This window comes from Bradysia coprophila, assembly GCF_014529535.1.
Source record: "Bradysia coprophila strain Holo2 chromosome X unlocalized genomic scaffold, BU_Bcop_v1 contig_12, whole genome shotgun sequence".
NCBI classification, from domain to species: Eukaryota; Metazoa; Arthropoda; class Insecta; order Diptera; family Sciaridae; genus Bradysia; species Bradysia coprophila.
This window is the reverse complement of record NW_023503293.1, coordinates 877915-904317: the sequence shown is the minus strand read 5'-3', so window position 1 is coordinate 904317 and position 26403 is coordinate 877915. Positions and strand designations below refer to the sequence as shown.

The following is a 26403-nucleotide window of genomic DNA, read 5'->3' as shown; positions in this document are numbered from 1 at the left end:
GGACGGACGGACGGACAGACGGACATTTTTTTTTCTTGCTGATTTGGCATCTCTGGACAACCACAATAGGTTTCCCCTTACTCAGGGAGTCCAATTCGACGTGTTACAAACGTATGCGTAAACCTATAAGACCCCAGTACTTCGTACGGGTCTAAAAATCACATATTTTCATGAATTTTCCCACATTTTCCTTAATTTTTCTAAAAAATATTTGGAATAATCCGGGAAAATTCGGAAAAATACCAAATACAGTCGAAGACAATGAAATTACAGCATGAATTTGTTACAGATGATCCACACATACAATCAAAACTGTGTATACCAAGATGTATTAAAAGTTTTGATTGTTTATGGATCAGCTGGAAAACAGCTTCCGCTGGATTTTTAGGTGATTTGTTTAAGTCGCCCAGTTAAGACAAGACAATCACACTTTTTGATGTGATGTTAGTTTCGTGTACATTAAATATGCAGTAAAATCCACAAAAGCGGAACGTTTTTCACAATTTTTCGTGTATGCGAAAAATTTCCAATGTGTGCGAAGACTTCAAAGGAATCACACTGTAAATGGACACAAAATATACATTCGCTAAATTCGTATTTGGAGATGAACGTCAGTAAATGATTATGGAAAGCTCGGATTCGGTCAAAAGTCATACTTTTCTATAACACTTATAAAACTGATATCTGACATAAACAGCTCATATCCGTGTATCATAGAGCTCTGAGGTTCCAACTGTAAATTAAACTGCCTTAATGAAGTTGGTAACTGTACCAGAGTGGCACAGTGACTTTGCGGCAGTTCAAAAAATTCAAAATTAAATTTTTCTTTTTTTGTGGTTGTTCGTTTCTCTAAAACATAGCACTCTCCAAGCATGAACACTCAAATGTGAGAAGTCAAATTGGAATACTATTTTCAAAATTACGTGTATTCAAGCACTAGTGCTACACTATACTCTGAATAGAGTACGTAAACCTTATTAGAATGAAATTAAATTTGAAAAGAAAAATTTGTTTCACGGGTGGGAACCGAACCACAATCGTCAACTTGCCGGGCTAATGCTCTTAGAGCATTTTTAGAGCAATTTTTCTTTTCAAATTTAATTTCATTCTAATAAGGTTTACGATTTCTGAAAATTATTGTACCAGTAAATAGAGTACTTAAACTGGTCAGTGTATCAAACATATTTTAGCACTTTAAAAAAATTTGGAAACATTTTTCATATAAAATAGTACTCTATATTGCAGCTGTCATAAAAAGCAGTAGACTGTATTTTTTTCTATGTTAGTGCTTGGAAGCTAGAGTGCTATGGCGGAAAATAATTTTGACTGTTTAAGCTGACTTATGATGACTTATAACGTAAAATTACTTGATGAATAACTTATAATTTTCAATTTTTAAGTCAACTCATACGTCAAAAACTCAATCTCCCTATTTATTTCATCTTAAACATCGACAAAAATGTGCAGCGTTTCACTGGACTCAGTAAAAAAATTTTCTTCAGGACAATAATTCAATGATTTAAAAATAAATACTTAAGCTTCTATGGCGGGAACTTGAACCAGTTTTTTATAAGAATTCATGTTTTACATTATATACGAGAACGTCAGTCATATTCACTCGTATTATGCTTGTATACACGGAATACAGAATGACTCAAATGTTCAAATCACTCCATTTACGCAAACTCAATCAACATGAGATTTTCATAAGCGTAGCTTTCAGAAAATCCTGTGAAATTCAAATTTTCAATGGGGGAGAGCTGAATGAAAATAAGAAAAGCTTGAGCGCAACGTAGGCTCTCATTTTTGTTTCGTGTATCAAAAAAAAGAGACAATTTATTTTTAGCCCAACGTTCTGTTAATTGCTTAAAATCCTTATCAGAAATACTCTATTTAGTGGATATTCCCAAAACGACCGAAATAATAAATTGTTCTTTTTGATTGGCCTCTCTGGTATAATAACAGGCAGAAAAAAAAAAACATTAATACGATTTGGTTCAGGTTTCGCGATGTAAAATTATTGAAGACAATCGATAAAAGTAATAAAAGTAATTGAATCGATTCATAACCGATTTATTACACGAAATAATAAAAACAAAATCGATTCAGGATGTAAAGAAAAGAAACCCAACTCGGTTATTGTAATGTTTCATCTATTGTAATAAATTGTTCGTAACAGTCATATTAGTAAACCAGGTATGGAGAGTAATTAAAATTTAACCTTTTGTCTGTTCTTTTTCTTTCCAGGGTCAAATGCTGTATATAGCTGAGTCGGATTTAATATTATTTCAATGCTATCCCAGCGTTATGAATTTAGATGATCTGACGAAGTAAGTTTTGTGCGAATGAAAAGAGTGAGTGAAAGAGAGAGAGAGAGAGAGAGAGAGAGAAAAATATTATTATATTACAACAAAAACAGATTTTCTTTTCTCTACTTGACGTTGAACTCATCATACATATATATGTATAGCGCAAAAGGAAAGGAAATTTAATTAGATGATGTGAAACGTTGTCATGAATTTGCAATTTACGTTTTTTTAATGTTATATGTGGAACATGGCTCGGTTTATACAATACGTGCATACACAAACACATACTAACGCAGAACATCGGGGTGAATGTGTGTGAATGTGTTTGTTTGACTGGAAAGCGATGAAAACTAAAAGTATTAAGAAAATTGAAATGGGTTTTTATGGATGAGGAGGGAGACAAGTTGAATTTTGTTTTTATTTTATTTTTTATAAAACAGCATTCACAGTTGTACTTGAATGCAGTCGTGCTGACATTTCAAATTTTTATCATCATTATCTGACTGAAGAACAATAATAAATTTCTGGTCTGAAACAAATAAAGTTTAAAGAAAACTTTTAATTTTAAGCTATCGCTAATGAAGTGCATACGGTAGTGTTTCGTGACTTTACTTAAAGTATTCAAGAGATTAATAAATTTTAGTTGATAGTTTTGTTGGTGGTCTAGACCTAATTTCTAGCATCTTTTAAGGTATCAACTTTATTGCCCACTGTGGGCTCAAACGATAATTGAATACCGTTTGAAGAGCGCCATTAGGTTTTGGTATGGTTTATTGATCGAAAGAACCACATCCCGTCGAATTTCGAGACCAATGTGCGAAAAAATGGTTTTTGTAAACGTATAGCTATACTTGGAGGGTACATAGGTGGATGAGCACTGGATTCGATCACTGCATGAAATCCGTTGGATTGGCGGAAACCGGTTCAAAAATTGACATTTTCTAAAAATGTCAATTCAGATGACTACAACTCCTTCGTACATAGCCATTAGAAGGTCGACTCTGGGGTAAAAAACAAAATTAAATGAAAACCTCGAATTGACCAATGTACTGCCTATTGTCTACCAACAAGCTTACAGCTTTATGCAATAAAGTTGATTAACTCTGACTTGAAATTTTAACGATAGGTTGACAAAAATCGCATTCCATCCTCATATTTCCATTTTCTTTCCAGGACGGGAATCATTAACCAATTGACCCTGTCATTTTCCCCAATTTACCTCATATTTTTATTGGACCAATTTTACCGATATTTCGATTCGAATCTGTTCGCCTGTAATTCGATTCCTATAACTGAGAGTAACTTGGCGTTTTAGCAGGGGTATCCAAAATCGTATGGAAAAATTGAAGTATAGAAAATGTAAGGGCAAAAATTGCGGCAGATCGTTGAAATATAAGATTTTCAAAAATTGGTCGAAGCTATTGCTAATGAGAAGATATGTCCTTGTCGCTTGTCCCGTATACTTTTGTGCATAAGGATCTATTTTCTGGCCTTCTCCCCAACCTTTTCGACACTTTTTTTTTATTTCATTTTTGACACCGCTATTACTGACGAAGTACACTCACTACGCTACGTCACCGACAGCAAATTTAACGACTTCTTATCGAAAACAGAGAAATTTCCCTGATAAAAGTATTAAGGTCAGGGAGTTTGGAACAAAAGATCTTTCATCTGGCTTCCTGCTTCTCAATCGAAGAAGCTTCCCAAAAACTCTCATCTATCCACGTCAAAGTCAGCCGTTATATTGTATTAGCTTGTGAGTGAATTCGAAATCTGATTAACTAAAATAATAAAAAAAAAGTTCTCCGACCGAGACGTAGTACAAAGCACAATTTGCTCCGTCTTACATAATCATGAGTGAGTGTAATTGTTGATTTTCCGTTCGAATAAAATATTCCGTCAAATCAATTATGTTTGAAAATATTTTTTTTATTTAAATTAAATCAACAACATGCACGTATCCATCAACACTCAATATCCAAAGTCGGTTTAATCCAATTAGATATTCTCAATTGAGAATTATCCATATAAAAGAAACCCTACGTACCCCTATACAACAAAACGAAATAAAATTTCTTTAGAATTGTATTACGGTGTAGAAATTTAAATTTATAATACCCTCAAAAAAAGGAAAATTATAATGAAAAATAATCTAAATTTTTTCTCTCGTGGAAAAAGCGATTTTTTTTCCTTTCTTTTCGGTATGTGCGTGTGTCTGAGTGTATTGCGTGTCTCTTTCCGCGTAAAGTAAATTCCATAACATTACAACGTCAAAATTCAAATGTATAATCAACTTTACCTTACTGCGAGTATCTCGCGTGAACAATTTCGTAGAAAAGAATGAAAGAAAGAAATTAAAATTTTATTTGTTGTTTTTTCTCGATTTTCAGAAAAGGGCTGTACATATCGGATGTACCAATTCACGACGCTACCAGAGATCTGGTTTTGTTATCAGAAAAATTCGAAGCGGAATATAAATTAACCAGAAATTTGGAGATTCTAACCGATAAGCTTCAACAAACTTACAGAGAATTGGAAAGTGAAAAGCAGAAAACAGATAGGTAAGTGATAGTGTGTGGTTCAATGAGGGCTATTGACGAAAAGAGAGAAGAAAAAAAAATCAGCAGAAATGTTTCTAAACAATTCAAAATTCAATTGAAGAATTGCCTCTTACTTCGAGATGAACACTTTTTCCATTAACAACAATTTCCACAACTTTTCATTTTCACCATTTTAGGATTAATTGCCTTTCCCACAGTCTCTACATTGAGATGTTAATTAACTTCTATTAGTATCAAATCAGCATTGTTCGCACATCTCTTTTTGTCCAATTATAGAGAAAAAATTATGTTGCATTTCAAAATGATCCTTTATTTTTGAGTGAAGCTATGTCAGAGGGTAGTGTAAACAGTTTTTTGATAAAAGCTCAAGTAATGCATGATTTGAAAAATTCAAATGTTGGAAGAATGTCTGCCTCTCTTGAAGACCTACAAGTGGAGTAAAGTAAAGGTGTAACTGCCGCGCCGGGATTTTTTGACCTACAACATGCGAACATTCACCTCATTTGACTATAAAATGAACAGAAACAAAATTGAGTGCAACAGTCAATATATGTATTGACTGTAAATAAATTGAGGACATCTCGAGGGGTGACTCACTTCTAAATTAAATGGATTAAATGGATTAAATGGATTTAATGGATTAAATGGATTTAATGGATTTAATGGATTAAATGGATTAAATGGATTAAATGGAATAAAAATTGGATTAAATGGATTAAATAGGAAAAAACTTAATTTTACCAAATACTTTAAAAGTCTTAAAAATGGTTGATTTTGATTGAACGACGTACTACAACTCATACTACAACGTTAAAAATCGTAAAATTCCACTTTTAGACGTTTTTGGTGTAAAGTGGAATAAATGGATTAAATGGATTAAATGGATTAAATAAATTTAATACCATTTTTACCAAAAATTTTTTTTCTATACCTCACGAGTACTTAAACGCCCTGGAGATCGTGAAGATCTAATTTTCGTAATTAGTTTACAAATTTTTTAGGTGGGTAGCCTAATTATTTCGGTAAAACTATTTTTTTTTTTTTTTGATTAAATGGATTAAATGGATTTAATGGATTAAATGGAAGTGAGTCACCCCTCGGGACATCTCTGCTTCACAGTAAACCCATATTTGTGGCAATCAAATTATTTTCTGTTCACTTCATTAAGTCAAATGAATGAGGTACTCCAATCATCACCACATTTCAAGACAATTTATTGCTTAACATGTAATTTGGATGTAATTTGGCCCCATTGGGGCTTATTTAAATGTTCGCTAATACTAAGTAGAAAATATGTGCCACATTTTGAGGGTTTTTTGAGGAAGCGCCAACATTTTATGTACAACATTCACTTTTATCAGTTACCCTTTTCAAACGATCGGTGTATCTAGGGCACCACTCTATGTGGATGCACCGTCGGGAGTAATGTGATCACTTGACCGATTTCTAATTTTGAGGACATTTAACTGCAAAATTTCAAAAAGCGAGTCTGTGAGTCTGTTATGTTTTCGGGTCACCCTAGCCGCTGCGGTTTCAGTATCAATTGAGCAATTACAGATTTCCGGTTGAAACATTTTTTTTTTTGCAATTAGAAGGGCACAACATACAAATTGATTTTCTCATTTTTCTCATATTTTCTTTCCAGATTATTGTATTCGGTACTACCGAAAACGGTGGCCAATGAGTAAGAATGTGGTTTATATTTTACCCACTCAAATGATGATTAATTCAAACTTTATTTTTAATTTAAGGCTTAGACATCAAAGACCGGTCGCGCCAAAAAGGTAAATTTAATTTATATGAATTATTCAGTCAGTCATTGTAAGAGTATGTAACAGCGTTCACACCTTATTCGTCTTTTACTACCATACTACTATACTTCGTATTTCGTCTTCCTTCCGTTCCATACGCATCCCATAAATTGCCAAGTCATCTCATGGTAGTTATCCAAAATAACGAAGTGAAATGTATTGACGAAGATTTACAATGGGTCTGAAATGAACCAGAGAGGTGTGGATGGTAGTATGGGGTACATTCGTTGAAACGGAGATTTACTTATATTCATTTCGAGACATTTATTTTACGCCAACCATCCCCAAGCGTCTAATGATGATTGTAGGGTGAATGAATTTTCAACAACCATCATCCGTGTATATACCGGTGGATCCCTTTTTTTGTGTGCTATCATTTCATTGCCAGAATGGAACGTAATGTGTACACTCAGGAGTACGCAGTATTATAAAAGACATTTTTCGTTTCAACGCAGTGTATCAGGGCGAATGTAATATTTTCCACACCTTGACATTCATCGGAACTCGTGCAGAAAATCCAATTTTATTATATTTTCTTTCGATGGCTTTCCATATACATTTTGTGGATGGATCTGCGGAAGAAATTGCCTAATAAAATATTTTTTTTAAGTGTGTGTTATGTACGGTTCATGTCGGATGTCAGATCAGTTACATAATTTTTCATCAATGGGGAACGTTTTACTTGACATTAAACATTTTCCTTCATTTTCGCATTTTCACTTCTATCAATAGTAAACGCCGCGCGACGGGGTTGATATTTTTTATATTTTATATCTGTGCATATACACAGTCGGAGGGAGATTGATGATAATTATGATGCCTTGTGTTGGATAACAAATTGGTTTTCGATTGTAAACGGAATTTTAATATGATCGTCACGTAAATTAATATTAGTTTGTCGAAACAATTAGGCTGAGGTTGGACGAAAAACTTTACCGTTTTCGTAACAAATGGTCTTTTTTGTGGGCTTATAAGCAGGTCCTGAAAGAGAACCACGTTCTGTGTGTTCTCTTTATTCCGTTCTACCTCTATTATTCCGTGATATAAGGTTAAATGAAGCATACATGTTCCTTTGGTCTTATTATAAAACCATTCATTCCTTTGTTACATTAAAACCATGAAAGGAGTTCCGTAATATTGCCTACCATCATGAATTTCATCAATATATATAAGCTTTGAGGGAACCCACACGAGTAAAAGAAAAGGTGAAAACGAATCCATACAAGCAATTGAACATAAAAAAGTGGGTACATGCGTCGGGAGAAAAAAATCTTTTACCGCCTGTGCAGAGTACTGAGGCAGAAAGTGTGTGTTTTTTTTGGAAAAAGAGGCAAAATAGATAAGAAAAATCGTTTTTGTAATTTGATTACGAAATAATTATTTGTGCCACCGAGAATTGAAATACGACGGATTTCAATATCGATAACTAGATTGAAATGTCCAAAATTACAACACCCGTTTTCATGGCTTATTACAACACTCAAACCAGTGTTGAAATGAAATTTGTATGAGTTATTACAGCATTCGTTTTAAAAAAATGCAAAGCAACGTGATCGATCAAATTCGAAGAGTGATTGTTTACAATGAAAATTCTGAATTTTTGTGGATTTGTCTATTTCAATTCTCGGTTGGCACAAAGCATGATGTGTTACACGTATTGTAATGAGATTTTTTCAGCACACGACCCAATTTTCCTTACTCGCTCCGCTCGGACTTGGGTCTAGTGCTGAAAAAATCAACATTACAATACTTGTAACACAACATACTATTATGCCACCCAGTGATAAATGTTTTTTTAGGCCAACGACCAACGTTTACAAGAAGCTCTTGCTTAAATCGCACCTAAAAAATTTGCAAATGTGTTGTAATAAGAAGAGACAAAGTAATTAGGTCGATATAAATTTGTCTCTTCTTATTACATCATACTTGGAAATGTTTTAGGTGCGATTTAAGCAGGAGCTTCTGGTAAACGTTGGTTGTTATCGACTAGATTACACATCGGTTGCGTTAAAAAAACATTTATCACCGGGGTGCATACAACGTTTTTCTACAAAAAACAGGATTTTTCCTAACTAGTGTTGAAATATCGCGACTTTGTCACTCCGGAAAAACGTTTTTCCTAACTTATGCAAATAAGATTGTTTTAGCGACTCCAACAACTCGTGATCGAAACCTCTCATTCTCTATACAAGCCTCTTAGCGTCTTAGAATGCGCTGTGAAAATAAATTCTCATTGCCGAGTAGCGAACACTAACATTACCTCTGGTTAGATGAAGTTCAGTTGCAGCGACTAGTATGGCCAAGTTTCATGTCATTTGAGAGCTATTGAAAATACCTTTCTAACAAGCCTGAAATCGCAATTGATCTATATCCACTTTATGACCATTTTATAATCTACAAACTCAGCCATATCTCGTGATGCAGACTTGAGATGATAGCGATATTGGGCTTGTTAGAATGATATTTTAGTCGCTTTCGAATGACATCAAATTTGACGATATTTGTCACTGCAAATGGGCTTAAAGCAGAACTGTCGGATTTTGAATCGCTGACTTTGAACAGCCATAAAATTCCTCAAGGAAGTCGAAGCATTGCGAGATGGGGCTCGCTTGCAAGCTACTGATATTACCGATTGATACCAAACACGATAAAAATCATGGGGATGGTTTTCGTATTTTCTAAAAAGAAATTGATTTTGGGGACACTGCCTGCGTCGTGACATCGGACTTCTTTGTACTTTATCTTTTATTCCAATCTATTCCTTACACAACAACAAAAAAGAATGACGAAAAATGGTTGATTTTTCACTGAGATTTTACTCACGCCCCTCACGCCGTGTTTTCTGATTTTTGAAACACTATGGATCGTCAACAACGTTTAAAAGTCACCGTGCGGACTGTGTTGTGTTGCTTACGCTTTTGTGGTACTTTCATGTACGTTGTTCGTGCTATTCGCTTCAATAATTCCGCTTAAATTTCACAGCATAAAGGAACCTCTTCTGCAAAGCTTTGCACATCTGTTATAAGTATTTCCGTATCAACAGGCTCCATTTGATATTATGACACTAAAATTTCGATTACACAACTATTACATTGTTCTTGCCAGTCATAAAAAGTTTATCAGTTAAAAAACAGTAGGCGTCCGACTTGTGGTACATGTCCGGAGACTGATGTGCCGATCCTATCTGTTTTCAAAGCTTTGAAAGCGGGGTGGAACAAACAGAGCTGCTGATTCGAAAAACTTATGTTGAGCCTAGTTTACCTTGAATATTGCGTGAGAAATGGCATATAATGAACAACACAGCATTTATGATCAGGAGATGCAAAAAAAACCTTCCTAAAATCATCTTTCTTGATAATCCGATTTAAAAAGGGAGAAAGGTTCTCAAACATCACACGTAACCAGTCGTTTTTTAAGTTATCAATGTAAGCTGAATCATCTCTGAGTAACATTTTCTTTGGAATTTGTTTTTTGATTTCATTACTCCAAGCGATAACAGTTATTTTGTAAGAAAAGATTCAAGGACTGTGTCACTTTTACCCTTTAAAGGTTTCTTTTCGACTGTTAATGTTTCAATTTAAAAAAAAGTCAAATAAATGCACAGCTCCGGCATCCGTCATTTCGGTGCTTGTTTACAGCAAGAGATTCGTACGTACCTTAAAAAAAACTTCCAACAATTGTATCTTCTAATATTTCTTGTTCAACTTCTGAACCTTTTTCTTCATTCCACTTTGTTGCTTCGTCTTCTCAAAGTAAAACTTTTTTTTTCCTATCTACAGAAAATTACCAAACACATTTCGTTCATTGATTTCATTTACAATTCGACTATTGGCATCTCTAAAATTTAATTTAATTTTCCTCACGGTTACGACACGCTACACATTCATTTTACCGAAAAGAAATAAAATATGATTTCATTTGAACTAACGTTGTAGTGATGATTTTCTGAGAATTGTTAACAAATTGGGACATCCCTATTGTCTTCGGACAAGTTTAAGGCAAGACTGTTAATCGTAGATGTGTATTTTATTCAGCTTATATCTGAAGAATTCCAGCTGGAATATGTTTGGTTAATGTTCCACTTATGCCGTGTGGCGATGATGATTTATTATGGTGTAGACGAAAGTGTTATGTTTTAACCTGCGGGATCATAATCAAATACTGACTGGTGAAGACAAGAACCGCAAAGCAAACGTTAGTCTGTTTAAATGATTTAAAGTTTAAATTTGTAGATTTGTTTGCATTCAAATTATTTATGGTGAGAATGAATTTCATTTTTTCTATTTCAAAAAAAAAATTGATTGAAAAACTTACCTAAAAACGTTAGCTAGCGACAAAAAGCGAAATTGTTTTTCGACGAATTTATTTTTGTCAAATCCCAAATTGGTTTGAATGTTAACCACTTCTGTGATAAAATTGATTTGATTGAAAACCACACTCCTTTTTCTGCATGTTAGGTAGGCGAAAGATTATGAAAATATAAATTTTCAACATAAATGTATCGTTCGTTTCGGGAAAACTATAACTTCCCAATATTAATCGGTATTTCAATTCAACGGAATAAATTTTCAGAAAGACCGTTGATATATTCGAAAACATTCAACAGTAACTCGGTCTCACCTAATGGGCGGGTCAGGTACCTTGACAGTTTAGGTTATCAAAAGATTTTGCTTTTATTTTAACTGTAAAACTCCATTCTCAACGACTGCAAAAGTAAACCATAAAATCAAACGCATAGGTTAAGAGATAATATCACAGGCGCAGGCAAACATCCAGAAATAATTGGCATTTAACTCGTCTGTAAAACAGAAAGTTTATGCATTGTGTTTACTGACGTGAATTTGTTGGCAGTTGGCAAAGCGTTTTATGACTCATTCAGAAACATTGTTCGGTCAAGGGAGCTGACCCACTTAGCCTGGTAAAGTTTAGAAAAATAATGCCTGCTGTCATCAATCGAAATAATTCATTAGATCGATATTACCCCTCTACCAACTTGAACTCAAAATTCAATTCCTCGTCGATTCAAACCACAATTTCCAAAATTGTTCCAGATTTACTCACTTATCGTGTCATCAAAAAACCAGTCGAAAAATCGATTATTCTCTGCGAATTTGACCTCTGGAATTTCATTCCCCGTCTATTGAAGCTACATTTTTGAAACTCCGAAATTACTCAACTTTATCGTGACATCAAGCGCTACACACACTACAGTTTTTTCAAAGCCTATTTTCTGACGAAAGACCCTTGACTTTACAGTCAATGGAATAACTTGCCATCCTGTTATACTGAGTCTTACGTAATCCAATTCAAAATTTTACGAAATGAATCGATTAATTGATTGGCTTCACGGTTATAAAATCCATTGTGAATTTAAGACAATTTATTCATGTTAAAATTTATGTGCGGTTTAGTCAAGGGTTAAGAAGTTTCGCTAAGCTGACTACTTAAGAGAAAAGCGAAAGATATTGAATGCTCACGAAAGTGGCAATTAAAGCTTAAACCGTTTACGGAACCAGTTGAAGTGAACAAATTAATAATTAATTCTTGAAAGTGTTCATTCATCGTAGCAAATTGTTCGGTACCGCTTTTAGGGAAAATCAATCAATTAAACAATTTGCGAGTGTATTTATGCTGAATATGATTCAGAATATGTGCCAACATATTATCGTAAATGCTTCCCGTCGAAAAAATAAAGTTTACATGCTCCACCAGGCGGAGATAAAACTTTTTTTTTTAAACATTTTTCTCTCACGCCCTAAATTAAAACTTCGGAAGTATTGACATAAAACATCTAATGCTTGAAATCATTCGCAAACTGTAGTTGATTTAATAAGACCGAATTGAATAATGAATTTAGAAATTAGGTCAAACAAATTAGGCCGCTTTCCGTGATAACCTATGGCATATTTGTATGAAAATTTCAGATAACATGAAACCGACCTAGAAGGTTGGAATGAAACCTTAGTTCAGAAAGCACACTGTCAAAGAAAAACCAACATTTAGCTTCTGATTTGAGGGTTGCGTGAGACCAATACATGAATGCACTGAAAAGATGAAACTTTGTTTGTGGTAACGTTTTAGAATTTTGAGGTCAGATTTCAGATTGATTGGCGTTACACATACGAAACCACGGATTTGTGATCAATATTTCACTTGTTGTGTTGTGCCTGTCACAACAGTATATCAATCAAAATTTACAATTGTTCACCAGTTATTATTTAATTCGATCTATATGCAACCGCTTTTGATATGATACCATGTAGTTAGAGTGAGTTGTTGTAGTTTCGGGGTTGTTTATTTTACCGTTTGCGAACTATTTCTGTATTACTCTTTCCATAAATATCCTTAACCACATCACGAGTGATGTATGAAAACTATTTACAGTTTCCTAAAAAAAATGCAACGAGTAGGGTAAAAGCAACAGTATTCAGCAGGGACTAACCTAAGGAACATCGTGGGGGGGAATTTTCCCACCCGCGCCTTTTGAATTCCCATCCACGAATTCAATTTTGCCCACACTATAAATTTTTACAAAAAACGTAAAAAGTACTTTGATTTTATTCCAAGTTTTCGATTAGTTTTAGTTTAGTTTTCGTTAAGTTCGTGACAAGTTGGTTTTAGCGTAACAATCAAGAGGTCGACAGATCCATGCCACTTAAATTCCAAGTCGTTGATTGATGATTTGATTAAGAATTAAGAGGCTGACAGCCTCACCATTCCTGTGTACAAGACTGTCAACCACTCGCCGACTCTAAACAACACGATAATAAAGTTAATATCAGTTAGAAATTACAAAAATCGACAGTGGCAGCGAAACCATGTCCTCAGCATTGACAAGAAAATTAACCATCTCAACAAATTGATCAGAGCTCAATTTAAATTCTTCAATGAGGAAAGGTGGAACGACAGACTTTCACAGTTGATAAAATACTCTAACCAACTGTGGAAGATTACTAGGCTGGTTAGCAATTGCAAAAGCAGTCTTCATTCCTTAAGGATACATCAGGCGCTAGCAACTACAGACCAATTAGCCTGCCAAACTCCATCAGCAAAATCTTTGAAAAAATTATTTTGAATCGATTACGACTTTTTATTAAAACCAACAACATCTTTGTTTGTTGCTCGGATTTCGAGCTGGTCATTCGACGAATCATCAACTTTTCAGGGTAGCTAATCATATCCAACAAGCTCTAAATAAGAAAAACTCTACAGGATTGTTCACATTTGACATAGAGAAGTCCTCTGATAGTGCATGGCATAAGAGTCTAATACACAAAATGTTCCTTCGAAAGTTTCCTTTCAATCTTATTAAAATTGTTCAATCATTTCCACAAAAACGTTCTTTGTACCAAATTGTCAGAAATCTAGGATATCTCGCTCATATCCTTGCAGTAGTCCCACAAGGAAGCGTGCTGAGTCCTACCCTCTATTACATACTCACTTCAGATTTGATTGTAACGTAAGTCATAGTGAAAAGACGTTTTTCGCAGATGATTACTGCATATATGTTTAATGTTTTGCCAAATGGCAAAATTATCAAGAAATTGCATGCCATTGGTGAGATCTAAAATTTTTCTGCAAAACGGGAAATCAAATTAAATGACAACAAAACAAACGCGGACTTTTTCACCAGAAGAAGGGCTCAGAAGTGGAAGAAAAATGTGTTTCAAATCTCCCTAGGAAGAATTCGACTTTTTTTAATCATTGTTTTTGGCGCCTCTAAGTAAGAATTAGTAAGTCATTTCCACCCTTTCGTCGAATTCCCACCCACGGGAAAATCCTTACGTTAGTCCCTGGTATTCAGCCATTCATCAAGATTCGGCCATTCCTTTGTGATCTATTGTTTAAACAATATATGGCAGGATTTAATGAATCGAATATGCTATCGGCACCGGGTACTAATGCTAATCGCACCCGGTGCCATTAGCCACAGTATTATAAAGAGACTATTGGCACCTGGTGCCATTAGCCACATTATTAATAAAGAGACTATTGGCACCGGGTGCCATTAGCCACAGAATAATAAAGAGATTATTGGCACCGGAAAAATTAAAATTTGAATAAAAAATCTGGAAATTTTGAAAATTAAACTTGTTTTGTACACAATACTGCCGAAATTTGTATAAGAAACAAGTGTTTCTGATGCAAATTATTTGTAGAAAAAGTTTCTTTTGCAAATTATTTATTTGCATTTTCAATCAAGTCGTTTGTGGTCGAAATGTAGCGTAAAGTAGTTTGTTCGATCTTAGGGAATTCGTCCTTTTACAAAATTTAACGTAAAGGCGGACTGTTAAATCCTGAGGAATTCATCCTTTTACGAAATGTAACGTAAAGGTAGTTTCTTCGATCTTAGGGAACTTGTACTAAAGACTGTGTCGAAGACTCTGCCATCATAATGAATTGTTTATATTTCACATATTGTTTCACCTTTTAAATTTTATTTAGCACACCACATACCGCAGCTACTATGTGGATGTCAAGGCTTTGTGGCCATGTGAACGAAATACCGCATTTAATTTAATATCTTCAAAAGATTTCATAAAAAAAACTATTTTTTTGGTTTGCCTTATCCATCCATTTCCATCTGGAACTGGATGCATCTGGGTCTACATCAGTGGGAAATCAGAATTTAAAGTGCATAGAAGAAACTGTCTATAATTCATAGCAACCGTTTCTTATCAATTGAAAATTTTATATGAAACAAGTTACCAAAAAAACAAAATAATTAAAATTGCGGGTTGTAAACATTGAGCCGGGATTATCTGACGAACATACAACAAGGGGGGCCAGATATTATGCTATGCTATGTGCTTATTGTAATCACCGGATTTTTTAAAATATGTTTTGTACCTTTGCCCATGGTTTTACAATTTTTGGTGGTACTTATAATCTCTCGCACAACCTAGACAGCAGTATACCATTTTAATTATCATATGTGCTCCCAATTTTTCATATTTTTGAAGAATCAAATATCCAAATCTTAGTATTTAACTTGATCATCACTGTTTATTTGCATTGCACACAGACCTTATATACCACCGTCAATTCGAATCCAGAACATTTATTTACTGCCGCAATATAACGCAATAATTTTCATCGATTTTTGATTTGGCAAACACCATTTCACATCAGTCTATTTACTCAATTGAAGCAAACAATTTACCTCCTAATTTAAATTTATTATTCATGATTCGGCAGTCATCGCACGAAACTTTCACTTTTCTAATGCGACTGATGGTTGTTTTCGATTCAAAATGTTGACTGTTTACCTTCTCGTTCCACCCCCACCAACCTGATCAATAAGAGGGTTTCCATTCTTGCTGTCTTACAATTTCCACTGTCGCAAATGTGTTGTTCACAAACTATTTCCATGTATTTCGCTGCCTACGCTTTACATACTCTTACATACGAATCGAATGAATCGAATTTTTACCTGAAAGTTTGATGAATTTTCTGTTTTCAAAACTAAATAACAAAAAAAAAAATGTATTCAACAGGTACGATTGCGTGACTTTAATGTTTTCCGGCATTGTTGGTTTTGGCCAATATTGTGCTGCAAATACAGACGCCGAAGGGGCCATGAAAATTGTGAAAATGCTTAATGAATTGTACACAGTATTCGACGCGGTAAATTTAATTTTTAACTTTTTTTTTGAGTGAAACACAGAGAAAATAAACAAAATCAAAAATATATATATTTCTCGTCCCCGTTACAGCTGACCGACTCGAAACGGATACCGAACGTATATAAGGTTGGGCAATTTTCTAATTATTTTTGCGAAAAATTATAAAATAATAAAAAAAAAGTTTTTAATTTTGTCATTGTTGACTTATTGAATTGATTTAAACTTTTTACAGATTTTTTTTTCATCTTTTAAAATTAGTTTCTCTTTCGTAAATTTTAAATTAAACTTTTTTCATTAGGTGGAAACGGTTGGAGACAAATACATGGCTGTATCCGGCATACCAGAAGTTTGTGATAATCATGCAAAGTGTATAGCCCGACTGGCGCTGGATATGATGGACATGTGCAAAAACGTGAATATGGGACCAAAACCAGTTGTACGTATAGCAAGGTCATTTTGTATAGGGGCCGTTCACAAATGACGTCACATTATTTTACGGATTTTTCGACACCACGTATCTCCTCGTCACGCAAAAATTGTCAAAACTGAACTAATATTTGTAAGAACCGTCACGGTTTCTCGAACTCCTCCTTCCCCCGTCACGCCGTCATTTGTGAACGGTCTCACATTTATGTGTAGAATATCTTACTTTCCTCAAATAGATTCCCTCAAACTGGTTGCAGTTTTATGCTAATTTCATTTCAAAACTTTAGCCATCCAATTAAAGTCGTTCTACAAGCTTTGCGGTTTGTAATGAATGCTCTATTATACATCATTTGGCTAGTGAAAAAAGAGAAAATTATTCATTGCCAGCATTTCAAATATACAGTCGTGTGTGTTTCCGTCAGATGTATACAACCAAAAAAAAGTACTACGCTTCTAGAGATAAGTTTAACTCAGAGAGTTAAATTTTGTCAGCCAGTGGCGATAAGATTAAGCTAGAATCGCCGTCCGTTTATGAGAAGTTCTCCGTTTTTTTTTTCGTTTTGCTTCCGTTTACTGCAGCTCAATTTTTGTGTCCTTTTACATTAATAGTTCGCTCGCAAATGAATGAATAAACACACTAGATTGAGGGAGCAGCTTTTATTGGCTTTAAGAGAAAGCAGCTTTTATTGGCTTTGCGGTGCGCACTTTCGCAGTTTAGCTCTCCATTTACGTGAGACACAGATCAGTTAAATTTTCGTGTTTTTCACCCTACGTGAACATCATAGAAGAGAGCCGGAGTTTTGACTGTTAAAACAAACTGATCAACTAAACGGTGCGGAGGCCTTAAATCTAAAACTAATTTCATTACTAAACGCAAGGTTCAATGTTCTATCTTATAAATCAAGAACACCAAAATTCTAAGTGTGGGCCTGCCATTAGCTCTGCAATTAAACGAAAAAAAAAAACCATTACACATTCGTCGTAACACAAGAGAGTTGCAAGACTCTTGACTTTCACTAACCAAACCTACAGCACAGAATGTAAGGGAATGGAAGAAGAAAAAATCGATATTTAAGAAGATTTTCCTCGTTTATTGTGTATACGAACGGTCTACTGTTGATTCCACTTCGAATTCATATTAGAAAATTGAAATCGCAACTGGCTATTGCAACATTTACCGTATTTTGCTGTCCAGCCACATTCTTTAAAAACTTACATTCTCCCCACCGGACTCTCAATTAGCTTACAAAACCGTGATTTTATTGTCCCATTTTGTTTGGCTTTCAGGAAATTACAATTGGTATTCATTCAGGAGAGGTTGTCACTGGCGTAATAGGACATCGAATGCCGAGATATTGTCTCTTCGGAAATACAGTTAACTTAACCAGTCGAACTGAAACGACAGGCGTTCCGGGGCGGATAAATGTCAGCGAAGAATGTTACAAGTAAGTGTAGGCGATACAGCACACCATATCCCATATAAACGATTTTAAATAATGTTTTCGGGTTGTCGTTATTATACACCAAAAAGTTTTACGTCGTAAAATCATTGATTTTTGCTGCATCTAAACGACATTTTGTGGTGTGTTCCATGTATACTAATGGCATTCAATAAGATTTTTTTTTTGCTGTATGAGATTATTGTCTATGGCTATAACAGCTTTAAACCGAAAGCAATTTTTGCAAGGCTATGCCAAATATAATTTCCTTTTATTTCTAAGATAGCAGAGAGGAAAAAAAAAATGAAGAAAAAGTTCGCCGTCGTCATCGTCTTTATAAACCGTGCTTCTTTGCCTGTCTTACGGATGAATATACAGAAAAAGAAACCTTGGAAAAAAGCATACGCTTCACTTCAAAATAATTTTTTTGTTTACCCCTTTTCGTTTGTTCTTCAATCAAGTCGTTTTCTCTGGCAATAAATTGTATCTTATCGGGAGAATAGTTGACAATGAAATCGAAAAAAAGAAATTATATTTCTTGTAGCATGAAATATTGTCAAAGTGTATATATGTATGGGAGAAAGCCCCAAATGAACCGAGTGATTTTTAACTTGACATCCTTTTCATTTTGATGAACAAATACGTAGAACAAATAAAATACGATGCACACAAAGGACTTCTTCTACTCTTACAAATTCTTTTACAGTGAAAAGACACAGTCGTTTCATAACAAAAAAAAATGAACATGACGAAGAAAAAAGAAAAAAAAGTTTATCGATGAAAAATTGGCAAACTTTTATATCGAACAGTTTAAAGTTTTATTCAGACAGCGGCAGCAAGCGAAAGGAAAAAAATGGTTTTTCACATTATTACAATAACTTTTGACGTTTTGTCCATGTATGGTGTAACATAGGTCGCCCCTTCTTTTCCATTGTAAAGTTTTGATTGCTTGGTAAAGCCCAAAAATTTGTTATGTTTCTATTGTAACAAGTTATGGAATTTTCGAAATTTCAATCAAAAGCATCACCGACAATTCGATATTTTAACCTAACTAACCCACAGACCATTTCATTGGTTGAGTGTAAATGTTGAAAAATAGTGGACATGCTATTTCAAATGAAAAACTGATGTCCATCTGGGATACGAACCTTGCTTTTCAGCCTGCCGATGTGGTGACTGTAACCCATTGAGCTATCGTACAATTGGTAGATTTGGTAGATTGGTGAAGAATGAGATTGTCAATACGCTGTTTTATTGCATAGAGGGACAATTTGTGTTGTTCTTCTAATACACTGGTAACCCTTTAAATTTCCCTACGAGCTTTAATCCTCTCACAGCCACAACACGGAACGATTTCTCAAGCATGTCAGGTAAAGTTGCTTAAATGAGCACTTGAAGATAATCACAATTTCGAAGCTGATTATACTGCAAGTAGTTAGTCCAACCACATGATCGACTGACGGTGGTTTTTGTTAGAATGTTACGGTAAACTAAGGATGTGAAAAAGTGGAATTAGGACACCGTCCATGACAAAGTCAAAGTTCCAACGTGCATGCATGTTCTGCGAGTCGCTCACAGTAACCACCTCTTTTGATGGCCTTAAGATACTGTTGTACTCGTTAAGTGACCAAACGGATAACAAGCAAAACGTTACAGGTATGAGTTATCAAGTCTGTCAGATGTTAACATTAGATTGGAGGAAACGAAAATTTCGAAAATCGATTCAGAACAACCCAATCAACTAACTTCCCATCAAAAAAGAAGCAAAAATTCTTTTGGGAATACCACCGATATCATTAGTTGGACAAACTTGACCGCAAATGCGAAAACGTGACTTTTAATTTGTTTTCGTCCGAGTTAAGTTCATACCTATTGCATGCTTAATTGGTGAAAATCACGGTTTTGGGTGCAGAAGCATATAAAGTTATGATAGTCATCGATTGTCTGCACCAGAACAGAGTTAGCAACTCTAACTTAGAATTAACGAACGAAACCATTTCAATCCAATCTATGCAATTGATTCCGAATGCGACATCCACATCGCAACTGGAACAAGTTGGATTGATACCGTTCAAAATGCTACTGATATGTCGTCATACACTGCATAATATGAGGAAACAGTTTTGTCTAAAGTAATTTCTGCAAAGCTAAGTTCAAAGCTATCAAAAATATAAATTCGTCGTCGTATATCCTATATCACTGAGGGATTTCTCTTAATTTCCCTAAGGATAATCGAAACTTTGCTAAATTTATTTATAATTGAGGCTATTCAGAGAAATTTTGGAATTCATTTGTAGAGGTTAGATAAATTATTTCCCAAAAATGTCGAGCGCAGAACTTAAAAAGTCACAATTGAATGAATTCATTGACTAACGTTTTTCATTGTTAATTAAAGATGAAAGAATTGTCAAAATTTCCTACGTCAATTTTCTAAATCAACATATCGGAAGAACGATTCGATTAACATCATTAATGACCAATTTGAATTACGTATTCAGCCATTAACAATTACATAAAATTACAGCAAAGTTTGCATAAATGTAGATAAACAGTGGGATGTTACAAAACCCAATTATTGCAACCATTCACTGATTAATAGCTATTGTCGCAGGCTATTCAACAAAAAAGAAGAAGAAAAAATTGGAAATAATTAGTGAAATTGCTGTTGTAGACAAAGAGATGCTTTCATGACCCAATTAAATTTTATCAGAAAATGTGGACTATGTTCACAGATTACTCTTTTCTGACTTTTACAATTTCATCAAGTTTTGTGCCTGATTTTACAAAATAGGATCACTAAACACGGCATTAGACTTTTCACAGTTCAGGAAAAAGTAGGAAATTTAATTTTCTCGTGAAATTTGTGGTCGTTGCTACGTCACAAACAACATCATCGAAATGCAATTTCAATTTTTTTTTCGCTCGGTGAACAAATAACTATTGTTCCAGTAATCTCAACTTGTAAAATTACTTGAACAAAACCAATCGTTAGAGAACATAATCACAATGTGCCTAATGAATAGTAAGATGTCGTTCATAAATTATATCACCCCTGTAAGTTACTTTAAATAGGAAGCTGTTGTGAAACACCGGCAAAAAAAAGGCTCCAGGTAAAATCTATGTTATCTGCTACAGCTGAACGTTTTCTATGGAGAGCTACAGCTGTGGCAGCTATTGTAGGTTACCTGTAGACAAAGTTACCTGCAACAGGTAAGATTTTCAGCTCTTTTTTGTCAGCGAAAGGTGTGATTAGCAAACAAAGATACAACTTGCAATGATATTTATAATAATACACAAAGTTTCATTGACCACTGCGTGACATAATAAAGAAGGCTTTTAGCGCCGTACGAAGTACAAAGGGGCTTATAGGATTACGATTCCGTGTGTAATTGATGGAATTCGAAGCAGACGGTAAGGGCCAAGTATTTATCTAAGTTCATAACCACGTCGATATGCTCACGTCGATATCTTGAGTAAATCTAATCCGATTTCAAAAAAAAAAACCTGACAGATAGTGGCAATATTGAGGCTAAGTTCGAAGATGGACATATTCGGGTCGGCCCCTCGTGAGTTTAGGCCGCCTAAGTGTTTTAAGGTCTTTTGAGGACATCTACGGCAAAATAAACGATGGAAATGTAAATGAAAACAATAGGTATTGTCGATACCAATGCAGGACAAAAAAATTCATTGAAATCGGTTGAATGTACCGTGAGTTAGGGCCCTAGAAGTAAAAGGTTACTCGGCCCTAAGTGTATTTTGCATATAACTCGAGTAAATTTGATCGGATTTTCCTAATTTTTGTTTTATTTGTGAGGTAGTCGACCACCCAATAGAATGTTGTTGACAAAATTGTATATTTAGGTTCTTGGACTGAGGCCGCTACTGGGTCCTATGTGTATTTATACTCAATAAATTAAAATTTTAGGTCAATTTGAAATTTATGTTACATTTGAAAGGAACGTCTTACGGGGCTATGCGCAATTTCTAAGATGTACAGATTTCATGCAAAAGGCTTACGGGCAAAGTATGGGGACAGACGCATAAGGGTCACGTACGCAATAGATATACGGGTTGGTACGGGGCTCAGTCGCAGCAAATGTTCCGACTGTTCTGATGGCTCGTTTCTATCGAGCTTACATGACACGAAGTCTAAGAGGTATTTTTGCGATACGTAATTTATGATTCTTACCGTAAGTCCGCTACAAATTCCAAATGAAACAACCACCAAAGCAAAAGTAGCGTTGTGTATGGGGCTGTGGTCAACTCGCTTTATTATCATATAAGAATGCTTTGAAATTAAATTTTTAATTCATTGGTTCATCCATCCATTCATACTTTGAAGCGCACTTACGACTGCTACGTATTTTTTAATTGTAATTTTAAACGAATCTATTGCGCTTATTAGTCACATAAATAAAGCTAATGAAGATGATCGCATGTGTCTGGGACGGTAAAGATAAAACCATTAACACAACAGTTACAGATTGCATGTTTGACCTAAATACTGAACGCATTGACCACTTATAGTAAATGAAAGCACTTCATTGAATCCATTGTACAGAAGTGCTGGATTTGTAGAGAATTACGAAACGAATAAAATGAATTCAAATCTTGACTGTGAAATAGTTGAAGAAAATATTTTTATTTTGTTGCTCAATTTATGAACGAATTCTGGATATATAATTCACTTGACATCTTCCATCATATCGATGTACCTTTTCAGGGTCTTCGGCAATTTCAATTTGTTGATTCCATTCGGTAGCTGACTGTTATTGCGTAATATGTCTCGAATAGTGCACCTAAAAGAAACGAAAAACGCCGGAAATATTTTTTAATAAAATTTGGCTGATAATTTACTGTTCTAAATATTTAGCATCAATTCGATTATTCTGTTAATTAAACGTGTTTATGTGCTCTACAATTAATTTTCGTCATGCTTAACATGTCTAATCATCGGTGTTGTCTTTTATATGTGTATACACATAGATAGAGAGAGTGATGTTTTCCGGCTGAAAGAACGTAATTTTGTCGAATACAAAATTTCCTTAGCCTTATGTTCGGCGTATTTTCCAAATAATGTTAAGAAAATGAAGTGGATTCTCATGGGGAAAACTTGTTGATTTCATCTGCGCTTAATATGTATAAGTTACACATTACTTCTTGACTTAAATGTCGTCAATATATCAGAATTTTTGGATGTATTTTTTGTGCAAATGAATTTTATGATGATGATTATATGGTTTTCGGGGGAGCACAGCAACGAGAAGAGAAAAAAAATGGGATGTGTAATGATAATAATGATTCATTTTGTCTTGTTAAAAATTCGTTCCACACTTTATTTATTCTTGTGACGTCCTGGACATGAATTTAATCTAATCTATATTTGTGTTTATTTACATATCGTTAAAGTTTATTGGCAAGAAAAGGAAGAAAGAACGAAAGAATTCGTATGCATAGCACATAACATGCGCTTGTGTATTGTATACAACCAGTCCAACAGTGGGGTGTCTTCACTTCGGGGATATAAAGATATATCGAAGGATACGTGTGTGTGATGTTGATTTTTTTTTTAAAGCATTCGCAAATATTCACTTTTTTCGATAGTATCTCAGTTGACCCTATCAATCTCTATTGACGAAATGAACCATTTTAGCCGGAAAGTAGAACATTTAGGGAAGAAATATTTTTTTCGAATCAATTCGGTTGATCTTTTCTTCCTTCAATGAGATTTCGAATGAAATGTTACTCAAGAGGCTACTTCAATTTTATTGAGACATTTTATTTGTCTGACCATGGCATTGCAGGTGTAACAAATTTGTAATGCTGCACAAGTTCATGGATCAAACATTTATTCCCGATGTAAATTATGTATCACATTTTAGATGTTGACCTTACGTTTTAATGTATGTGGATAGCCACTGAAATCTCTTCTGTGCCAAATAATGTACTGCGCCTTAGCACTCTCAACATGTATTAACATCGAAAGGTTTATGTGCTGGAAATTGTTTTGGGCTAACGTGATAGATATTGGAAGGCAGTACTGATGTTCGTGATGTTTGGCTGAATTGAACCAGACATTTTTCGTTTTGGAGAAATTGATTAGTTTGCAAGTAAAGTGGAAATTTTACATTACAGCTTTGTCCACGTAAAAAATCCCACTGTCGTATCTGAGCCGTCGTTTCCGTTTCTCACCGTTTCTCTGATTTCGAAAGCAATTTCAAATGACAAACAGCTGAGATGCGAAGGTGGGATTTTTTACGTGTTCAAAACAGAATGGTTTTCCGCTTGCAATGACAGACACTGAAAACCGTTTCAGAACGTTAGTCTAGCGGTCCTTTCTACATAAAAAATTGACGAGTCCATTAACTTTTGTGGAAATCGATAAAACATGAAACGTTTGGAGAAAACACAACCTTCAAATCGAAACGAGACAAACGATATAAACTCCATTTCATATTCAAAAAATGATTCTTTCTTTCTGACTTTTATTTTAGACAAGTGTCAAATTTCAATATTTCTCTGACACTAAAAACGTTCTCGAGATTTTTCTTTTATTTCGTCTAACATTTTCGAATCGAAAGTAAAAAGACGAAAATTTGCTACAATTTGCGAGGCATGTGTCTGTGATCACAAAAAGAGTACTATGTTATGTACGCATCGGAATGTCGCAAAGAATTATTGTTGGGAAAATGCACTTTTTCAGTTACATATCAATGGAATCGAATATAGCATCCCCTTTGATCCTTTTGTAATACCGTAAGTATGCCGACAAATACATGAGATATTATCAACTTCGATCAACACACACTCTCTCTCTCCCTCTCTTTCTCTTCATATCTCTCTCTAGAAGTATTTTTGCATATGATAATATTTATATCGAAAAGTTGAATATTTATGGTTCGATTATTCTTCAACAAACCATCAAAATTCTTATATGTGAACAGAAAATCATAATATTTTAGATTTATATGCGGGATTTTTTTCTCTTCTCGCATATACCCTCTTTTTTCATCCATAAATAATATTCCATCTTAATGTAATGTATCCATAAGCATTTCACATGAGAAATAAAACCAAATGTTTTATGATAGCCGAATCGGTATTGATGGATGGAGAAACGCTGTGAGAGATATCAAAATTGTGTATATTAAATTTCGACCAGTTTCTGGTTTACTGTGTGGTATTTTTCATGCAATACACGACCGGGAGCTGGTTTCAGTTCGGAAACATTCGCGAAATTAATGGAATGAATTTGAATTCCCCATAAATTTACTAATGAAAATCTCACATGGTCCACGATGAATTGAATCATGAGGAAATTGGCAGTGTAAAATGTGAGATTTCTGTTTCCGCACTTACAGTCTAACCGAAATTGAATTGTGAAAACTAGTGAATGAAAATAAATAAAAGTTCAAAGTAAAATACTCTGTTAACGGAGACATGATTAATTTCAGCTCAGTTGAATCTAAATAGTCCCAAAGGAAATGTCAACATGGGAGATTATACAAAAAACATTGCCCTCAAGGTCAGTTAAATTCAATTGATCTTTGCTCACCGTTAAAGCTAAGTATATCATCATCCGTTAATAAAAATTTTACTGCTAACGAAAAAAGTGAATTGAAATTTCATTTCACTGTACAGAGTATTCGCTCTCCGTCAGTAAAATTTAACTAACATGAGGGTGGGTATGGGTCAGCTGTCAGAAATTAATAAAACATTGATTAAACCAGTGTTATGATCGGAGCGACACGATCGAATATCAGTTAATTATAACTTGCCTTGGGGTACTTGTCTAAGTATTCGCTTCTCTTTCAACATCTTACGATTCGAGCGAGAAGACCGAAGACCAGTTTATTGTAACTTGCCTTGGGTGTCAAAATATTTCTTTCATCATAACACTTTATTCATCTCATTTTGACGTTTCACTCACAGATTGGTTAAAATTAACTGGTCAGAAATCGCTTTTCGTGAACACTTTATTGGGAGACTTCGCCAACTAGTCACATTGCACAATCGACAATGTAATGGGAGAAAGCTCGTTACGATTTGCATTGATTCGCTAAAGCTTTTTATGCAACCATTCGTACTCGGTAATTGTACGTAATCGATATGACTGAAAAAACGAACTATTAATCTAAATGACTTTATACGATGTGTTGCGGATCGCTTTCTGCTATCACCACATAAACGTCTCAACAGATGGGGGAAATTAATTAAACATTTTATTGGAG

At 34.5% G+C, this 26403-nt stretch overlaps 2 protein-coding genes across 2 annotated transcripts in view; one reads left to right on the top strand and one right to left on the bottom strand.

Annotated features, from left to right (window-relative positions):
- Positions 1-26403, top strand: part of LOC119067520 (guanylate cyclase soluble subunit beta-1) — a 140946-nt gene that overhangs the window by 75863 nt on the left and 38680 nt on the right. Inside the window, exons 11-18 of the mRNA XM_037170546.1 lie at positions 2248-2330; positions 4700-4870; positions 6516-6554; positions 6622-6654; positions 16179-16308; positions 16398-16433; positions 16606-16743; positions 18021-18178. Of these exons, the coding sequence (XP_037026441.1) occupies positions 2248-2330; positions 4700-4870; positions 6516-6554; positions 6622-6654; positions 16179-16308; positions 16398-16433; positions 16606-16743; positions 18021-18178 (788 nt within the window). The remainder of the gene's footprint in view (positions 1-2247; positions 2331-4699; positions 4871-6515; positions 6555-6621; positions 6655-16178; positions 16309-16397; positions 16434-16605; positions 16744-18020; positions 18179-26403) is intronic.
- Positions 22693-26403, bottom strand: part of LOC119067538 — a 38014-nt gene continuing 34303 nt past the window's right edge. Inside the window, exon 9 of the mRNA XM_037170594.1 lies at positions 22693-22971. Within this exon, the coding sequence (XP_037026489.1) occupies positions 22857-22971 (115 nt within the window). The 3' untranslated portion in view covers positions 22693-22856. The remainder of the gene's footprint in view (positions 22972-26403) is intronic.